The sequence below is a fragment of the Suricata suricatta genome, chromosome 7, assembly GCF_006229205.1.
Source record: "Suricata suricatta isolate VVHF042 chromosome 7, meerkat_22Aug2017_6uvM2_HiC, whole genome shotgun sequence".
In the NCBI taxonomy this organism is placed as follows: domain Eukaryota; kingdom Metazoa; phylum Chordata; class Mammalia; order Carnivora; family Herpestidae; genus Suricata; species Suricata suricatta.
Genome location: NC_043706.1, coordinates 36325625 through 36343463, shown reverse-complemented (window position 1 = coordinate 36343463; position 17839 = coordinate 36325625). Strand labels below are relative to the sequence as shown.

Sequence of the window (17839 nt, the reverse complement as noted above, 5' to 3'; positions counted from 1 at the left end):
AAGGAAACCATCAGGCACCTTCTCAGTGTTCATTCTCAACACTTCTAGAAACAGCTGCTGGTGGGGCCCAAACAAAGGCCCCCAAAGGCAAGAAGTGAGATGAGGGAGCAAGGTGAACGAGCCATGCAGACATGTGAAGAGTGTCCCTTAATGAGGAGGGGTGGGGGCGGGGGTGGTGACCTAACTGGAGGCCAGCAGACTTGGCTCACATTCCCTGAGCTCTGTTTGGCGCAGGTTATATGAGCCTCTTCGAGAACCACCCCCTCTTGTAAGCCCAATCTCACTAATAAGCCATTGACCTTGAGTGCAAGTCTGGGGCTGATTTGCTGCTCTGTCTTGGGGAACCCCAGGGGCCTAGTGGCTTAATGGGAAGAAATCCTCCTCATTTTAGCAACATTTTTTTCTCTCCTGCCACAGTGATCAAATTAGTTGGCTGTTTCTTCACAGAGGAAATGTGGCCATGGGTCCCAGGAGGCACTGCCCATTGCTTGCCTGACGGGTTTGGGAAGGGAAAGCAGGGATGCATGTGTGTGTGTATCCCTCCCTTCCCCAGCCCCAGCAGGGTCTCTCCCACCCAGGATGGCCACCCAGCCAGCAGTGAGACCACAGGGAGGGAAGCAGCTGGGGGCTTAGCTGAAGGAGGCCTGGCATGTGGCTGCGTACACACTGCTGCCCACCGTGCCCCCGCTGCTCAGGCTGCTGGTGGGACACTTGAGGGGCTTCATGCTGCTGTCCCTCTGGATGTGCAAGTGCTTGAGCCGCCAGCGCTCCCAGCTCCTCCGAAACTCCATCTGGACCTTCCGTGGGAAAAGGAGGGAAACAAAAGCCATCATGCAAACCAACTGCCCACAAAATGGCCCCATTATTACATTAGCAGGAAAGGGAAAAAAATCCGCTGCATTATATTAAGAGACACAAGTCAAGGCCTTCAGGCACCTAAATTAATATCCCAATAAAATTGTTTATTGTTGTCTCCTATTTTCTGCCTCTCCTCAGGAGAGAGATGAGCTTGATGATCTAATTGGTCTCCTCCATCTCTAAACTCCATGACTCAGCTCAGTACCTATCACAATCCATCACAGTATCATTTAATGGAAGAGAACGAGAGTGAGAGAAATGCAGGAGACCAGAGACAGGAGGCAGAAGACAAGGGAGGAGGGGAAGAACCGGACTTCAGAGCACAGCAGGGCCTAGATGGCCGGGGCCGGCCTGCCAGGATGGGCCTGGTATCCTGGGAAGTGTCACAGGGCCCAGGCTTGGGTGCGGGAGGGGGGAGAGCAGACACCACCTATGGCCACTCTGCTCTGTGCCTGCTCACTGCCTGGCTGAGCCGCTGTGGCGAGTGTGCTGACTGGTGGGATGGGGACACCCCAGGCTGACGGGGCCTCTGCTTGTGAAGCAAGCTGATCTTGTCTCACAGCCCTTCACTGGGGAGGGTGGGGAGAGGGATGGTGAACTGAGGCACATCTGTGGGAAGGCACCTCAGGGACTGAAGCGGTTTCATGGATACCAGCAGGGAACAGGACAGGCCTGGGGCCTCTAAGAGTGCTGCCCTTTCTGCTTCCATCACCCTTAGCACTTTTCTTGAGCCTCTGCTATGGCCCCCATAATGACAACTGTCATTAAAAGCCACCATTTAGGGGTGCTTGGGTGGCTCAGTTGGTTAAGCATCTGACTCTTGGTTTCGGCTCAGGTCATCTCATGGTTCATTTTGTGAGTTTGGGCCCCAAGTAGGGCTCCGCATGGAGCCTGCTTGGGATTTCTCTCTCTCTCTCTCTCTCTCTCTCTCTCTCTCTCTCTCTCTGCCCCTCCTGTTTGCACTCCTCCCTTCAAAATAAATAAACTTAAAAAAAAAAAGCACCACCATTTGTTGGGCACCCACTACAAGCCAAGTACCTTGCATTGATGATTTTAGTTAAAGTTCTCAGCCACCCTATGAAGTAGCTTCTGTTATTATTGCCCGCTTCAAGGTGAAGAAACTGAGGAGGAGCATTTAAGTATTTCCCTCCGTCTCAGCCAGGGTCCACACCTAGGCCTGGGCTGAGCTCTGGGTTGGTCTCCTAAGCACTGGCCTCCTGGCTTCCATGACTCTTTAGGTCATGCTGGTCTCTGGTGTGTTTCCTCTCCCAACTCAGCTCAGAGCACCGCAAAGGCCAGGGCCACCCCTTCCTTACCTGGGTCCCCTGGACCCTAGCACAGTGCTCAGCATACAGCAGGTCCTCTGTACATACTTTGTGAATGTGCTGAGGGAAAGAGCAAGGGACTAACTGAGCACCTGACACGGAGCTCCTTCTGCTACCGAGTTACTACAGTAAAACAACAGAGGTGAGGATGTGAATCCCAGGCACCCCTCCCAGCACTTAGAGTGGTGCACTTCCCCACACATGAAGTTCAACCTCATCCCTGCCTCTGAGGTCCTCCTTGGCCAGGCCCTGGTTCTGGAATTTGGGATGAATGGGTTCAGGTCATTCACTTCTGTTTATACTGGTAGAGAGAGGCAAAGGACTGCCCCGTGTCGCACAACTGGGTAGTGGCAGATCTGGGACCAACATACAGGCTCCTGAGTCAGAGCCATGGTGAGCGGACACAAACCACAGCAAACCACCCCTCCCCTCCCCTGTGCCCACTCTCCTGGAAACTGATGGAGGACTGATACCCAGGCCATCTTTCCTCTTCGGGTCACAAGTACCTGGCATTACCATGGCAACCCAGGGTCTGGAGAACAGCTTTTGTGGACAGAGGTCTCAGCCCAAAAGTTGGGTGTGTTTTTATGGCCCAGTGATGATGATGTGTCTGTTCTTGTGCCCGGAGGAGCCAGAGCATGAGGCGTCTCTGAGGAACTGGGCAAAACCCTTAATCAAGGCAACTGTCCCAGCAGGTCTCCTGGACCCCATAGCATGAGCCCGAGGGGAGAGGCCAGCTGGGGATCTGGTGATTCAGGGGTTGCTAGTTGCCAAGAGGCCTAGTGGGATGTGTGCCTACCCCTCCCTCTAGAGACGCAGACAAAGTGGGGAGGTGATGAGTGATGGACTTTGAGGAATGGAGTCAGGAGGAAACTTAGCCAGGGGCCAGGAGACTCTCCGCAGAAGTGTGGGGAAGCCTTGCAGGTGTGTGTGTTGGGGGCAGGCATGTGTTGCCAGCATGGCTTTGGGAAGAGGAGGGAGAAGTGGGAAATGGGAACCATGGGGGGCCAAGAAGATGAGAAGGGGCAGAAGGGAGCCTCACCCTCTCCAGCCTGCATAGGGACACCTGCCAACCTGCCCCGTCCCTGGGGCATGAAGCAGCAGAGCATAGGGCCACGGGGCCTATCACCCCTCTGGTTGAGAACCATTCCTGAAGGGAATGTCAACCCACAGAGCTGTGTTCCTCATACCTCAGCATTTTCTTCAGTTTTTTTAAGGAAGTTCTTTGTGAGGGCTCAGATATGGGGGAGAACCAGGGCTGTATGCTTCTGTCCTCCATCCTCCCCTCCCCCCAGTGCCTGTGGATCAAGGGCCCGTAGAATAAGGCCCCATGAGCGTTCTCTGCACCAGCCTCCTCTCCTTCCCTGGCCTGCCCCACACAGAGACTGGTCAGCCCTCTGAGACTGGCCCGTAGAAGGCATTTACGGGCCATGCTGAGCCTGGTACTGCCTCCCCTTTCCAGCCCCTGCATTAATGGAGACCTCTCCCCATGCCCCAGCTCCACCATCTTCTAGCTGTTGAGCTGGACTATTCATTTCATTTTGCCGAACCTTAGTTTTCTCATTTGTAAAATGAGGATAACACCTGCTACACAGGACTGGCTTTAGTAAACCGTGGGCACCTTGTACAAAGTAAACATTCAGAAAGTGTTTCCCTCCCGTTTGGCACTCCATGTGCTCTAAGCATCATTACCGCCATTTTGCAAAGAGAAAACAGGTTTCAAGTGGGCATGTGACTTGCCCAAAGTCACACAGCTCATTAAGCAATGGGGCCTGGATGGAGGCTGACCTGATGCCAAAGCCCACGTCCCACATCTTTCCTGCTCTTTGAGTCATCTCACCACATCCTGAAATACCAAGGTCCTTCTCCACAGCCACCCCTGTGCCCTCCACACCCACAGCACAAGTAAAGTTAATGTTTAATGCAGACTCTTAAGCTCTCTGAACTCTGGGACACCAGACTCTGTGACAGAAGCCACACAAAGAGCACCAGGGCCTTTGAGGAGCAGTGTTCATGGGTCATCTGAGCCCCAGCCTCATTGATATAAACCCTCACCTGGGCCTGAATGGAGTCACCAGTCCTCAGTGTGCCCCCCAGACTCTGAGGTGGGGGGTTTCCTACCCTCTCTTCCCTGCTGGGGTTAATCCTCTTGTGAATACTTCTCTTATGGTGTCACATCCAGTACTATTATTTGCTACTCCTCTGGAAGGAATGAGAGGGCAGTGCTGTGGCATGTGTGACACCCATTTTGATGATGGGGGGTTGCTCCTGCTCTGCTCCAGCACAATGCTGGGTGCCTGGGCAGAAAGGCCTTCCCCAGGCACCGCAGGCACAGACACCCCCTCTGTCTGGGAGCTGACTGTCTTGGAGAGGGGAGGGCTATGGTCCAGCAGGAGAGGCCAGGGGAGTCAGCAACAGCCCCCTTCTTCCACCCCTACAGCCTGAGAGCCACTGGAAACACACACCCATCGGCCACTGGTGGCCTGGGGCTCTCACCTGCACACACAGCGGGCGCTTTCCTCTTTTTGTTAGGATGCATTTGACTCCCGGCTCTGCCACCACTTCCAGGCCAAACCTGGAGCATGTTTCCTACTCTCTCTGATCTTCAATGACCTCATGTTTAAGACCATAGGGATTAGCAGGGATTTTTTGGTGGGGGGAGGGAGGAAGCAATGATGATTATTAAAACCCCAAGGATGTGACTTGGGATGTCTGCTGTTGAATCAATGTGTAACAGTCACCACTGCCTGGTGACTTGGTATCCCCTTAACACAAGGCTGGGTCTTCCCCAGGTTCACAAGTGCAGGATATGCCTGCACACGTGTGTGAATGTGAGTGATTGTGTGTGTGTGTGTGTGTGTGTGTGTGTGTGTGTGTGTGTGTGTGAGAGAGAGAGAGAGAGAGAGAGAGAGAGAGAGAGAGAGAGAGAGACCCATGCATAGAAAACTACACGGACAAGATGCCTTCTCAACTCTAGTGCCCAGTGGGATGGGTAGGGGGTTTCAGATGAAAAGATTGATGGAAGTCACCACCAACAACTCCAGAAGAGCCAACAGTAGCAGCCCACAGGGTCCCCACATCCCTTCTCAGGCCTTACTTACCTCATTGTTGACAAAGCAGTACAAGATGGCCACCATCAGCCCCTGGAAACAAAAGTCATGTCAGCAAAGAGGAAGTGGGAGGGAGGCATCCTGTAGGTAACCTCTGAAGCTCTTTGGGGCCCCGGCCCCAGTATCCACCTCCTCAGAATGGGCAGTCCAGGCAGACCCAGAGCTGGAGTGGTAGGTTCCTTCCCCTTTTGTTGCTGGAGGAACAAGAAATCCCCTTGCTCAGATACTAAGAGTCTCTTTAGCCACCCTCTCCTTGAGGAGGTCTGACCCGAGAAAGTACACCAACTCTGACTGGGTGCCATGGCTCCCATCTGTTCACTCAGCAGACCCAGCATTCCCGAACTGTGATCTAAATGTGTGTGCATATACATGTAAGGGCACACGCATGGGCTTACATGCTTATGGCCTTCCTAGAAGCCTCTGGAGGGGCTGAGACCAGGTTCTCATATATCTATACTCCCCATTGATACTCATATACCCTCAGCATCCTCTGCTACTAGTGGAGAGCTTGAGTTCCTGGCTTTGGAAACTATGTGACCTGGAAAACCCTGTTTTAACATCTCTGAGCATCAATTTCCTCCTTGGTAAAATCAGATGATCCTACCCACCTTCTGGGATGCTGTGAGGATTAAATGCACACTGTGTGCTAAGCCCCTGGTGCCCGGTAACAAACAGCCTGGTAGATAGCTATTGTGATGCCAGCCTGGATGCCCGAGGTTACATCTAGGAAGGCTTCTTGTCCCATGTGCTTATAGAGAAGACAGGTGCTGGACACCCACTCTCGTCCTGGCTCTACTCCAAACATAGCACTCTGGGCATGGGTCACTTTCCCCCCAGGCTGCGGGGCATCCATCTGCATGGTGCAGGCTAGTCTCTGTCCCACTCCCACTCTGACACTTGGCAAGTGAGACCCCCCAGCCATGAGGTCACCTGGAAGGAGGTGAAGGAGAGCTCCGTAAACAGCTTGATGAAGCGCAGCGTCCCCCGGGCATGTTCATCCATCACAAAGGCAAAGACGACCTCGTGGGTCCCCAGGAGGGGGATGAGTGTCAGTGTGGACTTGGCAAGTCTGGGGGTGGGGTAAAGACATCATTCTGGATCTCTCCCATGGATGCTTCTCCCCTTTCTGTGCCCCAACCCCACACCTGAGTGACAGACACTCTCCAACCCCTAATATGCTGGGCTGCCTGTTGGGGAGGAAGCAGAGGTCAAGACACCTAGGAGCTTCCCAGGTCCAGGGCTAAGGGTAAGGCTTGGGGTCCTGGCCTGAGCCAGGCGGGAGAAGGAGATCATGCAGGGTCCCAAGCTCAGAGCCCCAGGTCTCTGTTCTGGAAACAAGGGCCATTGGTGCCTATGAAAGCCAGCTCAGGTACATCACCTGCACTTGATGTCCGTCTTGCACATGAGATTGGCTTTCAGTTTGGACACCACAATGCAGATGACCCGGACAAAGATGAGGAAGTTCACCTGCAGGGCAGATGAGAGAGGGTAGCTGGAGGCCCTCTCAAAACACCGCCTGTCTCCAGGCCTTCCCCCAGCAACACCGGGCCCACCAGAACCACCATTCTGCCCCTACACCATCACTCACCCCAATGGCAAAGAGAATGGGGAGCCGGATAATGAGCCAATAATTCATGTTTGAGTTCCTGGTCCAGCAGCTGGAGAAAAAGGGAAATACACAGGTACCTAGTTGGACACACAGAGCCCCCCAAGCTCACAGTACAGGCACAGGGGCACACAAACACATGTGGCCAGAGCTCACAAAGCCATACAAACACGGCCACGAGGAGCTACCCAGTCCCACAGACTCATGTAGAGTCCTTCAAGCCCATCCCCCACCCCACACTCCTAAATACATGTCACACAGAGAGATACACACAACTCTTTCGTGAACCTACAGTCATGATGCCTAGCATCATACACAAAATAGCAGAGACATTTCACAGCTATTATAGAAAAAACACTGCATACCCCATGGACTTAGTGCCACTTGTTTTTACTCAGCCCCGGGGAGAGAGCTAGGGAAGGGATACCAATGAACTAAATTCATAAATTAAGCTCCTGATTCCTTGATTTACCCGCCCAACAGGTGGTAGCCAGGGGCCAGGGAATTCCTGCGGGGGGCGGGGGGGGGGAGGATGGGGACTTCAGCACACTCACACCAAGGAGCAGAACACTCACCCCTCATCCTCATAGAGGTACTTCACAATGCCCCAAGGGATAACAAACAGCAGGGGGACACCTAGAGGAGAGAGGGGAAGAGAGAGAGGGGAGGGGGGCTGGCAGGCCTGACCCACCACCATGTACACCCAGAAGCCTCTCCTTACCCAGGCCTCTCCCACCTCCAGCCCCTCCCCTCACCTGACTCCAACAAAACTACTTTCTAGTAGGTATGGAACTAGGGAACTAGGCTGGTCTGGGAGCCTGGGTGAGCAGAAGCAGCAGGAACACCCCCCTGCCCCCGCCCCCATCCCTGCCCAACTCCTTGGACCCTTGTCAGAGAGAGGATCCTACCACATTGTGTCCTCATCAGTCCCCCCATCCCAGGCACACTGTGGGAGCTTGCCCCAAAGTCCAGGCTGAGACATGAAAATGCAGACACCAGAGTAACAGAGGGACAAGACCATGGAGTGGGGAGAACATGCTGGATGAGGTGGGGCAGGCCAAGCCTCTGATGACCTTCTCCCCCTGCCACGGCCCATGTGTCCATCTCACTCAACTCCTTCAGGCTCCAGAAGCCCCTCCAGCTACCTGTTCTCTACTCGCACACACAGCAAGTGGCTGGGCAGAAGCCTGGAGTAGAGACAGGGGCATTGTCCTTGATGCCAACAGCCCAACTAATGGCACAGTGGCCCATGGCAACAACAGCTCCAATGTAACACTTTCCACTTGGCTGAGACTCAACTAGTGTGGCAGGCAGCCTCTAAGAAGGCCCCCAGCGAGCCCCACCTCCTGATATCCACACCACTGTAGAACCTATGCTGTATCAGGATTGGTCTGTATGACCAATAATGTATGCAGAAGCGATGGCAGGTCACTTCTGAGATTAGGTTATAAAAGACTGTTAGAAGGTTATAAAAGGCTTGTCTTGGGCTCTCTCTCAGTCTGATCACTTGCTCTGGGGAACACCAGGTGCCATGTCATGAGGGCACTCAGCCAGTGGAGGCCCCCATGGCAAGGAATGGAGGCCCCCAGCCCACAGGCAGCAAGGACCTGTGTTTCCTGACAACGCCTTATAAATGAGTGTGCAAGGGATTCTCCAACCCCACTGAAGACTTGCCGTGCCAGCAGCCCTGGCCAACAACATGACTATATCTGTTAGAGATCCTGGGCCATAGGCATGCAGCTAAGTCAAACCAGATTCCTGCCCCACAGTAGGAAGTTGTTGCTGTAGGTGAAGCTGGGGGGTTGTCTGCTCTGCAGCAGTAGCTAATGCATTCAGCTGGCCCCCAGTTCCTTGAGGGCACAGCTTCATTCATTCTCAGAGCCTCAGTGCTTGGCTCACCCTGAGAGCTGAATGTTTGCCGACTTAAATGAACTGCCCGTCCTCATGACAAATGATGAATGAGGAGCTCTGGAGGGTTCAGGTGGGACTTCAATGGCTTCATGCCAACTTCCTTCAATGGCTTTTTGTACCAACTCTCCATGCCTGTCTCTATGGGTACCCCTCTCGGGGTTGGAGATGCAGGCATCGGATATAGAAGAAAGAGTGTGGATATGAAGGTGTATGGACACAGATGTGAGGGTGCGGTGGAGAGGGCCGTGCACAGGCATGTGTGGCTTTAGGGGGAGGATCTCTCCCAAGAGCACACTTCCAGGGCAGAGCCCCATTGACGGTCTTTCCTGTCAGCATGATCCATGTCCTAAGCAGCCATTCCCCAGCAGTTCGTATGCCAGGAGCTACGGTGCATGATAGTGCAGAGAGGGATGGAGGCAGCCGAGAAGCTCACAGCTGGCCAGCATTCTTCATCAGGTACCTTTCTCCTCAGCCATTTGTTTTTACACAAACCAGACCTCTGAGCATCCGTGATGCTTTAGTAAACAGGCCTTCATGAGCCTGCACAAGGGATGGGGGGCTTTCAAAGGCTTCAGAATACAGCATGGAGCCTGCCACAGTGAAGATGCTCAGAGAGCATGGACAGAAGGAATGATGCGTGGATCAGTGGGAAGGGAAACTGACCTAGCAAGTAGATGCCGATTCCCTGGGCCACACACTCATGCAGAAACCTCCTTCTTGGGCATTCCCAGCCACCTGTTGTCCTTTTCTCTGACATCCACCTCCAGGATGGGGGAACTCACTCATGTTATCAGCAAGACCTGGTGACCTTCACTCGTTCGCCAACATCTCCTTAACAAGGCCTCTTCTGCCACATGCAATCATTATACACCCCCTCACTCCCTGCTGGCTGTGTCTTTCTCCCATTTGGAGAGTCAACAAGACAGGCTAGAGAAAAAAAGCTCAAATTAAGACACACAGAACTGGCCCCAAGAAGAAATTATTCCCTCATCCGTCACTTACCTCCCTCCCATGCAGCCTCCCTGTGGTGGGTTATGGGGGTACCAGCTGCCCATGGATGCTAGCAGAAGCTGACATGTCTTTTGGGACTCCCCAACTGTGTCAGGGTTATAATTTTAGTTCTGCTTGCATGTGAAGCTAAAAGTTGTTTCCAAGCCTCCCAACATGGATTAGGTCTCCTGGCCCCATAGACGAGCTGTTTGGAAAGTTTTCTCTCTCTTCTCTGGCTTTGCCCCTCTCTCTCTGCACCTCCCCATTCCACTTCCTCAAGATAAGGGAGTTCTCATTGGGAAGGAAGGTCCCCCAGGTCCTACCCTAGTGCCCCTCAGGCTCTGGGCCCTGAGCTGTGCCATGTGGTGGTGGGAAAAGATGACCACCCTTTCCCCCCCCCCCAGGATGCCATGTGTCCCCACCAACCCCCCACCAACCACCTGCTCCTCTGCACACATCACACAGTCCCCTCTGATTGTTCCTGCCTTCAGATCGCCATGGAGACAGGCACTAACGTTGACGTTATTTCCCAGAATGGACAGACACAGTCCCCCACCTTAAGGACAGCCTTCCCAGAGCCCCCTCAATGATCTAACACCGCCCCACCCTCCATTAGCTGCAGGGCTCTCCAGCTGCCCACTGCCTGGTGACTGCTCTAGCCTGGGAGGGGAGGAAGGCAGAGCAGGGAGGAGTGGGCCCTGGGGGAAGAGAGGGAAAAGGCTGGAGCAGCGAGCTGTACACAGAGGCCACGCCCACCTGCCCACCAGCACAGAGGCCTGAACTCGCTCACCTTGGCCATTAGGGGACTAAAGAGGCAGTGCAGGACAGAGAACTTCCCGTGACAGGCAGCAGTGGCCCAGGTCCTAGGAGTCGGGAGGCCTCATTCCAGTGCCTGCTCTGCCTGGAAGGCCCTGCCCTCTCTGGGCCTCCGTGCCTTCAAGACACTGATCGCCCCCTTTAGAGGTACTGTTCTACAACAGAGCCATACAGAGCCAGGTGGCTGAGGGGCACTGGAAAAAGGGAATGCAGGGTGAGGACACAGGGGCAGGGAGGCTGAGAGGGCCAGACAACCTGTGGAGACTACCTGAGGAGGCAGGCTGGACCGAGGACAGCCTTGCAACGGCTCCAAGGCAGGAGCCAGTATGGGAGGGGGACATCACACGTGGCTGTGACTGAGGCAGGAGGTCCCCAGTGGTCAAAGGAACCTGAGGCAGGTGAAGTAAGGAATGACAGTGGTGAATGAATGAATGGCAAGCTCGAGGTGGAGGGCAGGCTCCTGTGGTGTGGGCAGGGACACTGGCAGATTAGGGAGGGCCAGAGGGCACAGCCTGTGCTCTGGCTCCATCCCAGGGGGGGTTCCCGCAGGCCCCTCCAGAGTAAGCACTCTTGTCTATGTGTTCCCGGTAGTGGGGTGGGGGTTGGGGGTACTGGTGGGCATCTTGGCCCCTGTTCTCATCAGAATCCCACGCAGCGAGAGGCAGAAGCATAACCAGAAATGTTTTAGCAAAAAAAAAAAAAAAAAAGACAATAGTTCTCTGCAAACTTTTTTGGCTAGAACATGTCCAGCCGGGCTCCAGGCACATCCGAGGTCCACCTTTGCCTCAGCTGGCTTCTGGCTGAACGGCCCTGCCCTACCAGCTCTCCTCTCAGCCCTCCTCTTCATCCTCAGCTGACAGAGCCGAGCCACTGCCCCTCAGCCCTCACCTGCCGACCCCCTACTTTGAGGCCCAGGACTCTCCAGTTCCCTCAGGGCCTGGGTGCCAAAGATTGGGCGTGGGGCTCCATCCCCAGGAGTCTTAGGAGTAGAGGTATTTGAGGACAGTGCATGGCTGTCCATGGTGTACGTGTGGGGTGTATCTGGCCAGACAGTGGGGAGGCTTCTGCCTCCATTAAGTGGGGAGGGTGATGCAGAGATGGGAGGGTAACCATAGCCCTCGGTGGTGCCCAGGACAGAGTTATATCCAGTGGGCCCTGCTCCTTGGCCTGGCAGTGTGTTCTGAGTACCAAGATGGCTTCCGGGGGGGGGGTAGCCTGAGGGCAGTAGTTCCAAGAGAGGTCAGGGTCCCCCGCTTCCCATGCCACGGTTGGGGCGGAGGAGCGAGTACGGTGAATGACGGTGGGCCTTACCCCAGCCTATGCTCAGATAGAGCCTGAAGACGCGCTGCTCGGAGAAGACGGAGAAGGCCAGCAGCGTGTACAGGTACACGCCCTCCACCAGGAGCCAGTAGTAATTGGCCGCCACGCAGTACTGCATGAGCAGGAACACCAGGCGGCAGCCCAGAGAATCCTGGGGGCAGAGGAAGGGTCCCCAGGGGACAACAGTTCTGCCTCCTGCCTCTCCTGACCCCCCTCCCTATCCTGCCCCAGCTGCTATCCGCCCACAGTGAATGCTGGATGAGAACCCTAATACCTTTTTGCCAGGGCCAGTGCCAAGAACTTGACCTGCTTTAGCTCATTGAATCACTATCCTGGGTGGAGGAAGCTAATATTATCCTCATACAGGTGAGGAAACTGAGGCTCAGAGACATTAAATGACTCGTCCCAAAACTATACAAATAGTAAGTAGCAGAGCTGGGATTCAAGCCTGGGTCTGTTTCCAAAGACCACTTCCTGTGTCAGACAGAACTCCTTAAGGGCAGGGAGGGTGTCTACATCCTTACTAGGGGTTCCCCAGGGTGGAGTGCCTCTCCCGTCAGACTGGGGGTTCCCCAGGGTGGAGTGCCTCTCCCGTCAGACTGGGGACTCCTAAGGACCAGGTGTGGACAGCTCTTGCCTTTCTTTGTGCCAGGTCTGGGTGAATTTGGGGAAGCTGGCGTTCACCCACTGTCTATCCCTCCCCAGGCCCTTCCTGAACACACCACACACCTGGTAGGAGAGGAGGCCATCCCACTGGTGCTGCTGGGGGGCCGTGCTGTACATCCACTTGAGGACTGCGTCCCTGATGAAGACGGACAGAGCTCGGAGGATGAAAGATGCAAACAGGTTCAGGTGGATGTAGTTCCGGGTGCAGTGTAGGTGTCTGTGGGAGAAAGCAGGCTCTTTCCTAGCAAGGTGGCCTGCACTTCTGCTCCACAACCCCCCAGTTCTCAGGCATGTTTCTGCCTCTGGGACTGAGCCTCTGTCTTTTCCTCCTCTGAAAACGCCCTTCTTTGGGTCCAATGTAAGTCCTGCCTCACGGTGGAGCCTTCAGATGTGTGGTCACTGCATCACCCACCCTCCATCCACACTATCTTCCTCTCTACAGCATCTTCTTTTCTACAGTCATGTGTAATCCAAGTATTTCTGTGTGAAGACCACTGTCCCCATTGGAGACTTTGCTTCTTTGAGGACAGGACCCACATCTCACATGTCTCAGAGACGGATTAGGGTGAAGCACATGGTAGGAATTCAAAATATATTGGGCACATTTTCAATGTCCTTTCATGTAAAAATGCAGGGCCAACTGCAAATATATGGGCATTTCTCAACCTGATAAGGGCTATCAACCTAAACCGGAACAAACATCATTTTTAACTGAGAAATTTTATAAGCATTTTCTTCAAAATCAGGAAAATAACGATTGTCTAGCCTTACAAAGCTATCATTACATCCATTCACCATTGTAATACAGATCCTGGCCACTATAAGAAGGCAAGGGGGCAAAAAAAATCATACGAAATGGAGATAAAGGAATGAAATTGTCATTATGTAGATAGTATAGTATCTTTATAGAGAACCCAAGATAATCTACACACGAATTATTAGAACTGATGGGAGAGTTCATTCATCATGGCTGCTGATGTGTGTTTATATATATATCAGCAATAAACAAATAAAAAGTAAATTTTAAAGATTCATATATAATTTTTTAATTGACTACATAGAAATAAGTCTAACAGAAGATGGGCAAGATCTCTATGGAGAATATAATAACATTTGCTTAAAATAGATAGGACTTAAAATTACACATTTGTGGATAGACTCACTATTTTGACTGTATCACTTTTCTCCACATTAACTGATAAATTAATAAAAATGGCTACAATAAAAATTCCAACAGTGTTGATTTTTTGTTTTCCTGGAACTCTTAAAACATATAAAGAACCAAGGGCCAAGCCATAGTCCAGACCCTCCTAAAGAACCACAAAGGAGACCAGGTGCCTGGGTGACTTTGTTGGTTAAGCATCCGACTTCAGCTCAGGTCATGATCTCATGGTTCATGGGTTCGAGCCCCGCATCAGGCTCTGTGCTGACAGCTCAGAGCCTGAAGCCCGCTTCAGGTTCTGTGTCTTCCCCTCTCTCTGCCTTTCCCCAACTCGTGCTCTTTCTCTCTCACTCTCAAAAATAAATAAACATTAAAAACAATTTAAGAACTACAAAGTAGAGGTCTTTACTGTGGGGAGAGTTTTCAGTGAATTTATAGTAGTTAAGGCCCCATGGTATAGACAATCAGATGGATTAATAAACCAATGGGCAAGAATACAAGTGACAGATACCAACCCAGGCAAAGATAACTCTTGCTTCATGGCAAACCCCTGCAAATCCAAGGGGAAATGATGAACTGTTAGTAAATGATACTGAAACAATTAATTATATATAGATGGAAAAAATAAAATTAAATCTCTTATTTCCACCATAGACAAAAATTAATTACAGGTGGATTAAAGAACTATAAGGGATGTGCTACAAAACTTATGACCCTAAGATCAGGAAAGATTTTCTTTTCATTAAAGATCTTTTGTCTTTTTTATTAGAGAGGGAGACAGAGCACAAGAGTGGGGAAGAGGCAAACGGAGAGAGCTCAGCGTGGAACCTGACATGGGGCTTGATCCCATGACCCTGGGATCATGACCTGAGACCAAATCAAGAGTCAGATGCTCTACCAGTTTAGCCACCCAGGCACCAAGGAAAGATTCCTTAAATAAGATCATAAAGGAATTTGGTCTTTGGGAAAAATACGATAGTTTTTTTTTACCAATTGGCAAAATTAATCTTTATCAATTGATAATATTTAGTGATAAACTTTATCAACAAAATGGATACATTGATATATTTCATCTCATTAAAATTAAGGACTTCCAGGCATAAAAGCACCATAATGTAAGTGAAAAAAATCTACCACAGACTAAAAGAGGATACATCCTAAATTAAGATCCAGGATATATAATGAATAGCCAAAGAAAAAAAGAAAAAGCCAAATAACCAATAAAAAAGTGAACAACTTGCTTATAGAAATAAGCAATTCACAAAACGAAACACAAAAATGCTTGATCTCTCTAAGAATCGGGGATATGCAAATTAAAATCACGAGATCTCTTACACCCTTCAGATTAGCAACAGTTAGTGAAAATACTAAATATTGGTGAGGATATTAAGTAAAGGGCACTCATTTATTACTGGTAAGAGGGCAAACTGGTATGACCACTTTGGAGAGGAACTTCACCTAATAAATTTTCTTTTTTTTATATTAAAAAACATGTTTATTTATTTTTGAGAGAGAGACAGAGACAGAGCAGGAGAGGGGCAGAGAGAGGAGACACAGAATCCAAAGCAGGCTCCAGCCTGCTGAGCTGTCAGCACAGAGCCCGACGCGGGACTCAACCTCACAAACTGTGAGATCATGACCTGAGCTGAAGTCATACACTTAACCAACTGAGCCACCCAGGCACCCCTAATAAATTTTTAAAAGCACATGGCATTCAGACTAGGCAATTCTACTCAGAGGTACATGCCCCTGGAGAAATGCACAAGGAGTCATAAGTAAGAATTTGCCTTGTAGCAAAGTTTGTAATTCAGAGAAGAAAAAAAAAGGAAATACCTCAAATGTCCATTAAAGTGATAAAAATAAATTGTAATATATTATACAATAGAGTCTGGAATGACAGTTAATATAAAACAGAACCACCTGTATTAATGTAAATAAATCTCACAAAAACATGCCAGGCCAAAAATAACATTGCAAAAGAATATGTACAACATACCATTAAAATATGCAAAATCCACAGCTGTATATTTGTACAGATATTACAAATGTGGCAAAAGTATAGAGATGCCTGGGGATTATAAGTAGCCCCTTCAGGGGTTCCCTCTGGTTGGGGGTGGTGGACAGTGGCAGGGTGGGCTACACCGGGCAGCGTGAGTGTGTTGACTGTGTGGTAGGCGTTAGCTCTCAGGCTGGGCATTGAGTGCACCAGTGATCAGTATCAGCCATTGTAGTTTCAGATCTCTGAAATATTTCACAATTAAAGGGGAGAATATTCACTGAGTGAATGCATCTATCAAACACTGCGCCCAGCACTGACTGTGCCAGGTCCATGGAGGCGACAGGAGGAATGAGGCTTGTCCTGTTTCTGTGGGGCTGGTATCCTGAGGTCCTTGCACTCAGAATTGCTCCTGACCTTGAACCCAGTCCCTTTGGCTTACCCTCCACCCAGTGCAGAGGGAGTGGGAAGAACATGGTCCTCTGGAAGGAATGGCTCATGGAGGTTAGACTTAAGGAAGACCTTTTCCAGGGGCTCATACGCTCCAAAGAGGGCAGAATCTCTAAACCCTTAGCTCTTACCTAAAATCAAAGTGAATTCCTGATTATTTAAGCTTCACATGCTCAACTGGAGGGGATGCCCCCTAATCCTACCACCCATAATAAAGGTCTGGGGATGTGTGCCTTGCATGTTTGTATGGTGTTTGTTCTGTTCTCTTTGGCAGCATTCTACGCATGCTCTTACAGAGTAGAGATTAGACCAGGCGTACAGTGCCATATCCCATGTTTCCAGCCTCGTATTCAGTGGACAGGATCTCAGGAGATCTCTTAGGAGAAGAACCTGTGGCACTGTCGCTTTGGTTTGGTGTTCCCTCATCCACTGGGGACAGCATGGGGAGTTGGGATGAAACAGCCCCTCTGGGCCCCCAGGCCCCTTACCTGAAGCTCAGGAGGATGGCCGAGGCGATGACCAGAGCGGAGAAGGAGAGTGTGTAGCCCACCGTGTAGATGATGGAAAAGGACAGGAGCTGCTCCTCTGGGGAGCTCTGTGTGCACACGAGGGATACAGTGCACGTGAGGCAGCCCACACCCTCCTCTCCCGCATCCGTCTTTCCCGTGGGACAGGGGCAGAGGTGGGGCCCCAGGTCAGGCCGCACCAGGGACCCCAGAACTAAGAAAGAAAATAACCTATGCAATGGTCCTTGGGTTTCCAGGGCCTCATCCTGAGGCCAGGGGGGTGAACATACATCACCTCCGCCCAGCAAGCACGGTGTGCAAAGCCCCCAGAAGCAGGGAGATAGACAAGATGGCCACAGACCAGCCCACCAGATGCCCAGTACAGCTGGGACCCCGTTACCCTTCATGACTCGAAGCCCCCAACTTCAACTCACTCTCTCCCCTCGCTTGGACTCCTCACACTCGGACAGGTTCCTCCAGGGCAGGCTGGAGTTGTCCTGGCGCAGCCACAGGCCCTCAGCTGTGCAGAACCGGTACACGTGGCCCTGCAGCACTGTGGCGGAGAGACGTGGAGCTGAGCCCAACACCACAGGCCTTCACTGTCCCTGCTCTGGGTGCCCCGCCCTGCTCCTCCAGGACTGACCTCTTGGAGTCAGCAACACCTCTTACACACACACACACACACACACACACACACACACACACACACGGCCTTCCTCTCTTGTCATGTGCCTATTTGGCTCAGGGACAGGAAAGGCAGTCACTAAGGGCCACCCAGCACCACCTTCAGACTTTCCTCCTGGCCACCCTGGGATAGTTTGATGAAGCCATGTTTTTGAGATGAGATAACTCTAGCCCATTGCCATGTCCTGCCTCCAGCCTCAAATCACACTGGCAACAAGTCTGGTGCTGACCACCAGTAGGCTCAACAGCTCCACAGCCCCAATGTCTGTGACTTCTAATTTTCAGGACTCAGCCCCTGCCTCCCTCCAACACTTCACAGACAGAGCAGATCCTGGGAACAGATGGGCCTAGAGCTCCTAAGAGGAAGGAAGAGACATGGCCCTGCCTCAGGGAGCCTCAGTTGGATAAGAGACAGTCCTGCTCTAGGGAGCCCCAGTTG

At 51.8% G+C, this 17839-nt stretch overlaps 1 protein-coding gene across 1 annotated transcript in view; it reads right to left on the bottom strand.

Annotated features, from left to right (window-relative positions):
• Nucleotides 1–504: 504 nt before the first annotated feature.
• The window catches only part of GLP1R (glucagon like peptide 1 receptor), a 33373-nt gene continuing 16038 nt past the window's right edge, over nt 505–17839 (bottom strand). The window contains exons 4-13 of the mRNA XM_029944380.1: nt 17151–17269; nt 16699–16805; nt 12666–12819; nt 11928–12087; nt 7475–7535; nt 6882–6951; nt 6672–6760; nt 6224–6362; nt 5285–5326; nt 505–797 (exon numbers count right to left, since the gene is read on the bottom strand). Of these exons, the coding sequence (XP_029800240.1) occupies nt 630–797; nt 5285–5326; nt 6224–6362; nt 6672–6760; nt 6882–6951; nt 7475–7535; nt 11928–12087; nt 12666–12819; nt 16699–16805; nt 17151–17269 (1109 nt within the window). The 3' untranslated portion in view covers nt 505–629. The remainder of the gene's footprint in view (nt 798–5284; nt 5327–6223; nt 6363–6671; nt 6761–6881; nt 6952–7474; nt 7536–11927; nt 12088–12665; nt 12820–16698; nt 16806–17150; nt 17270–17839) is intronic.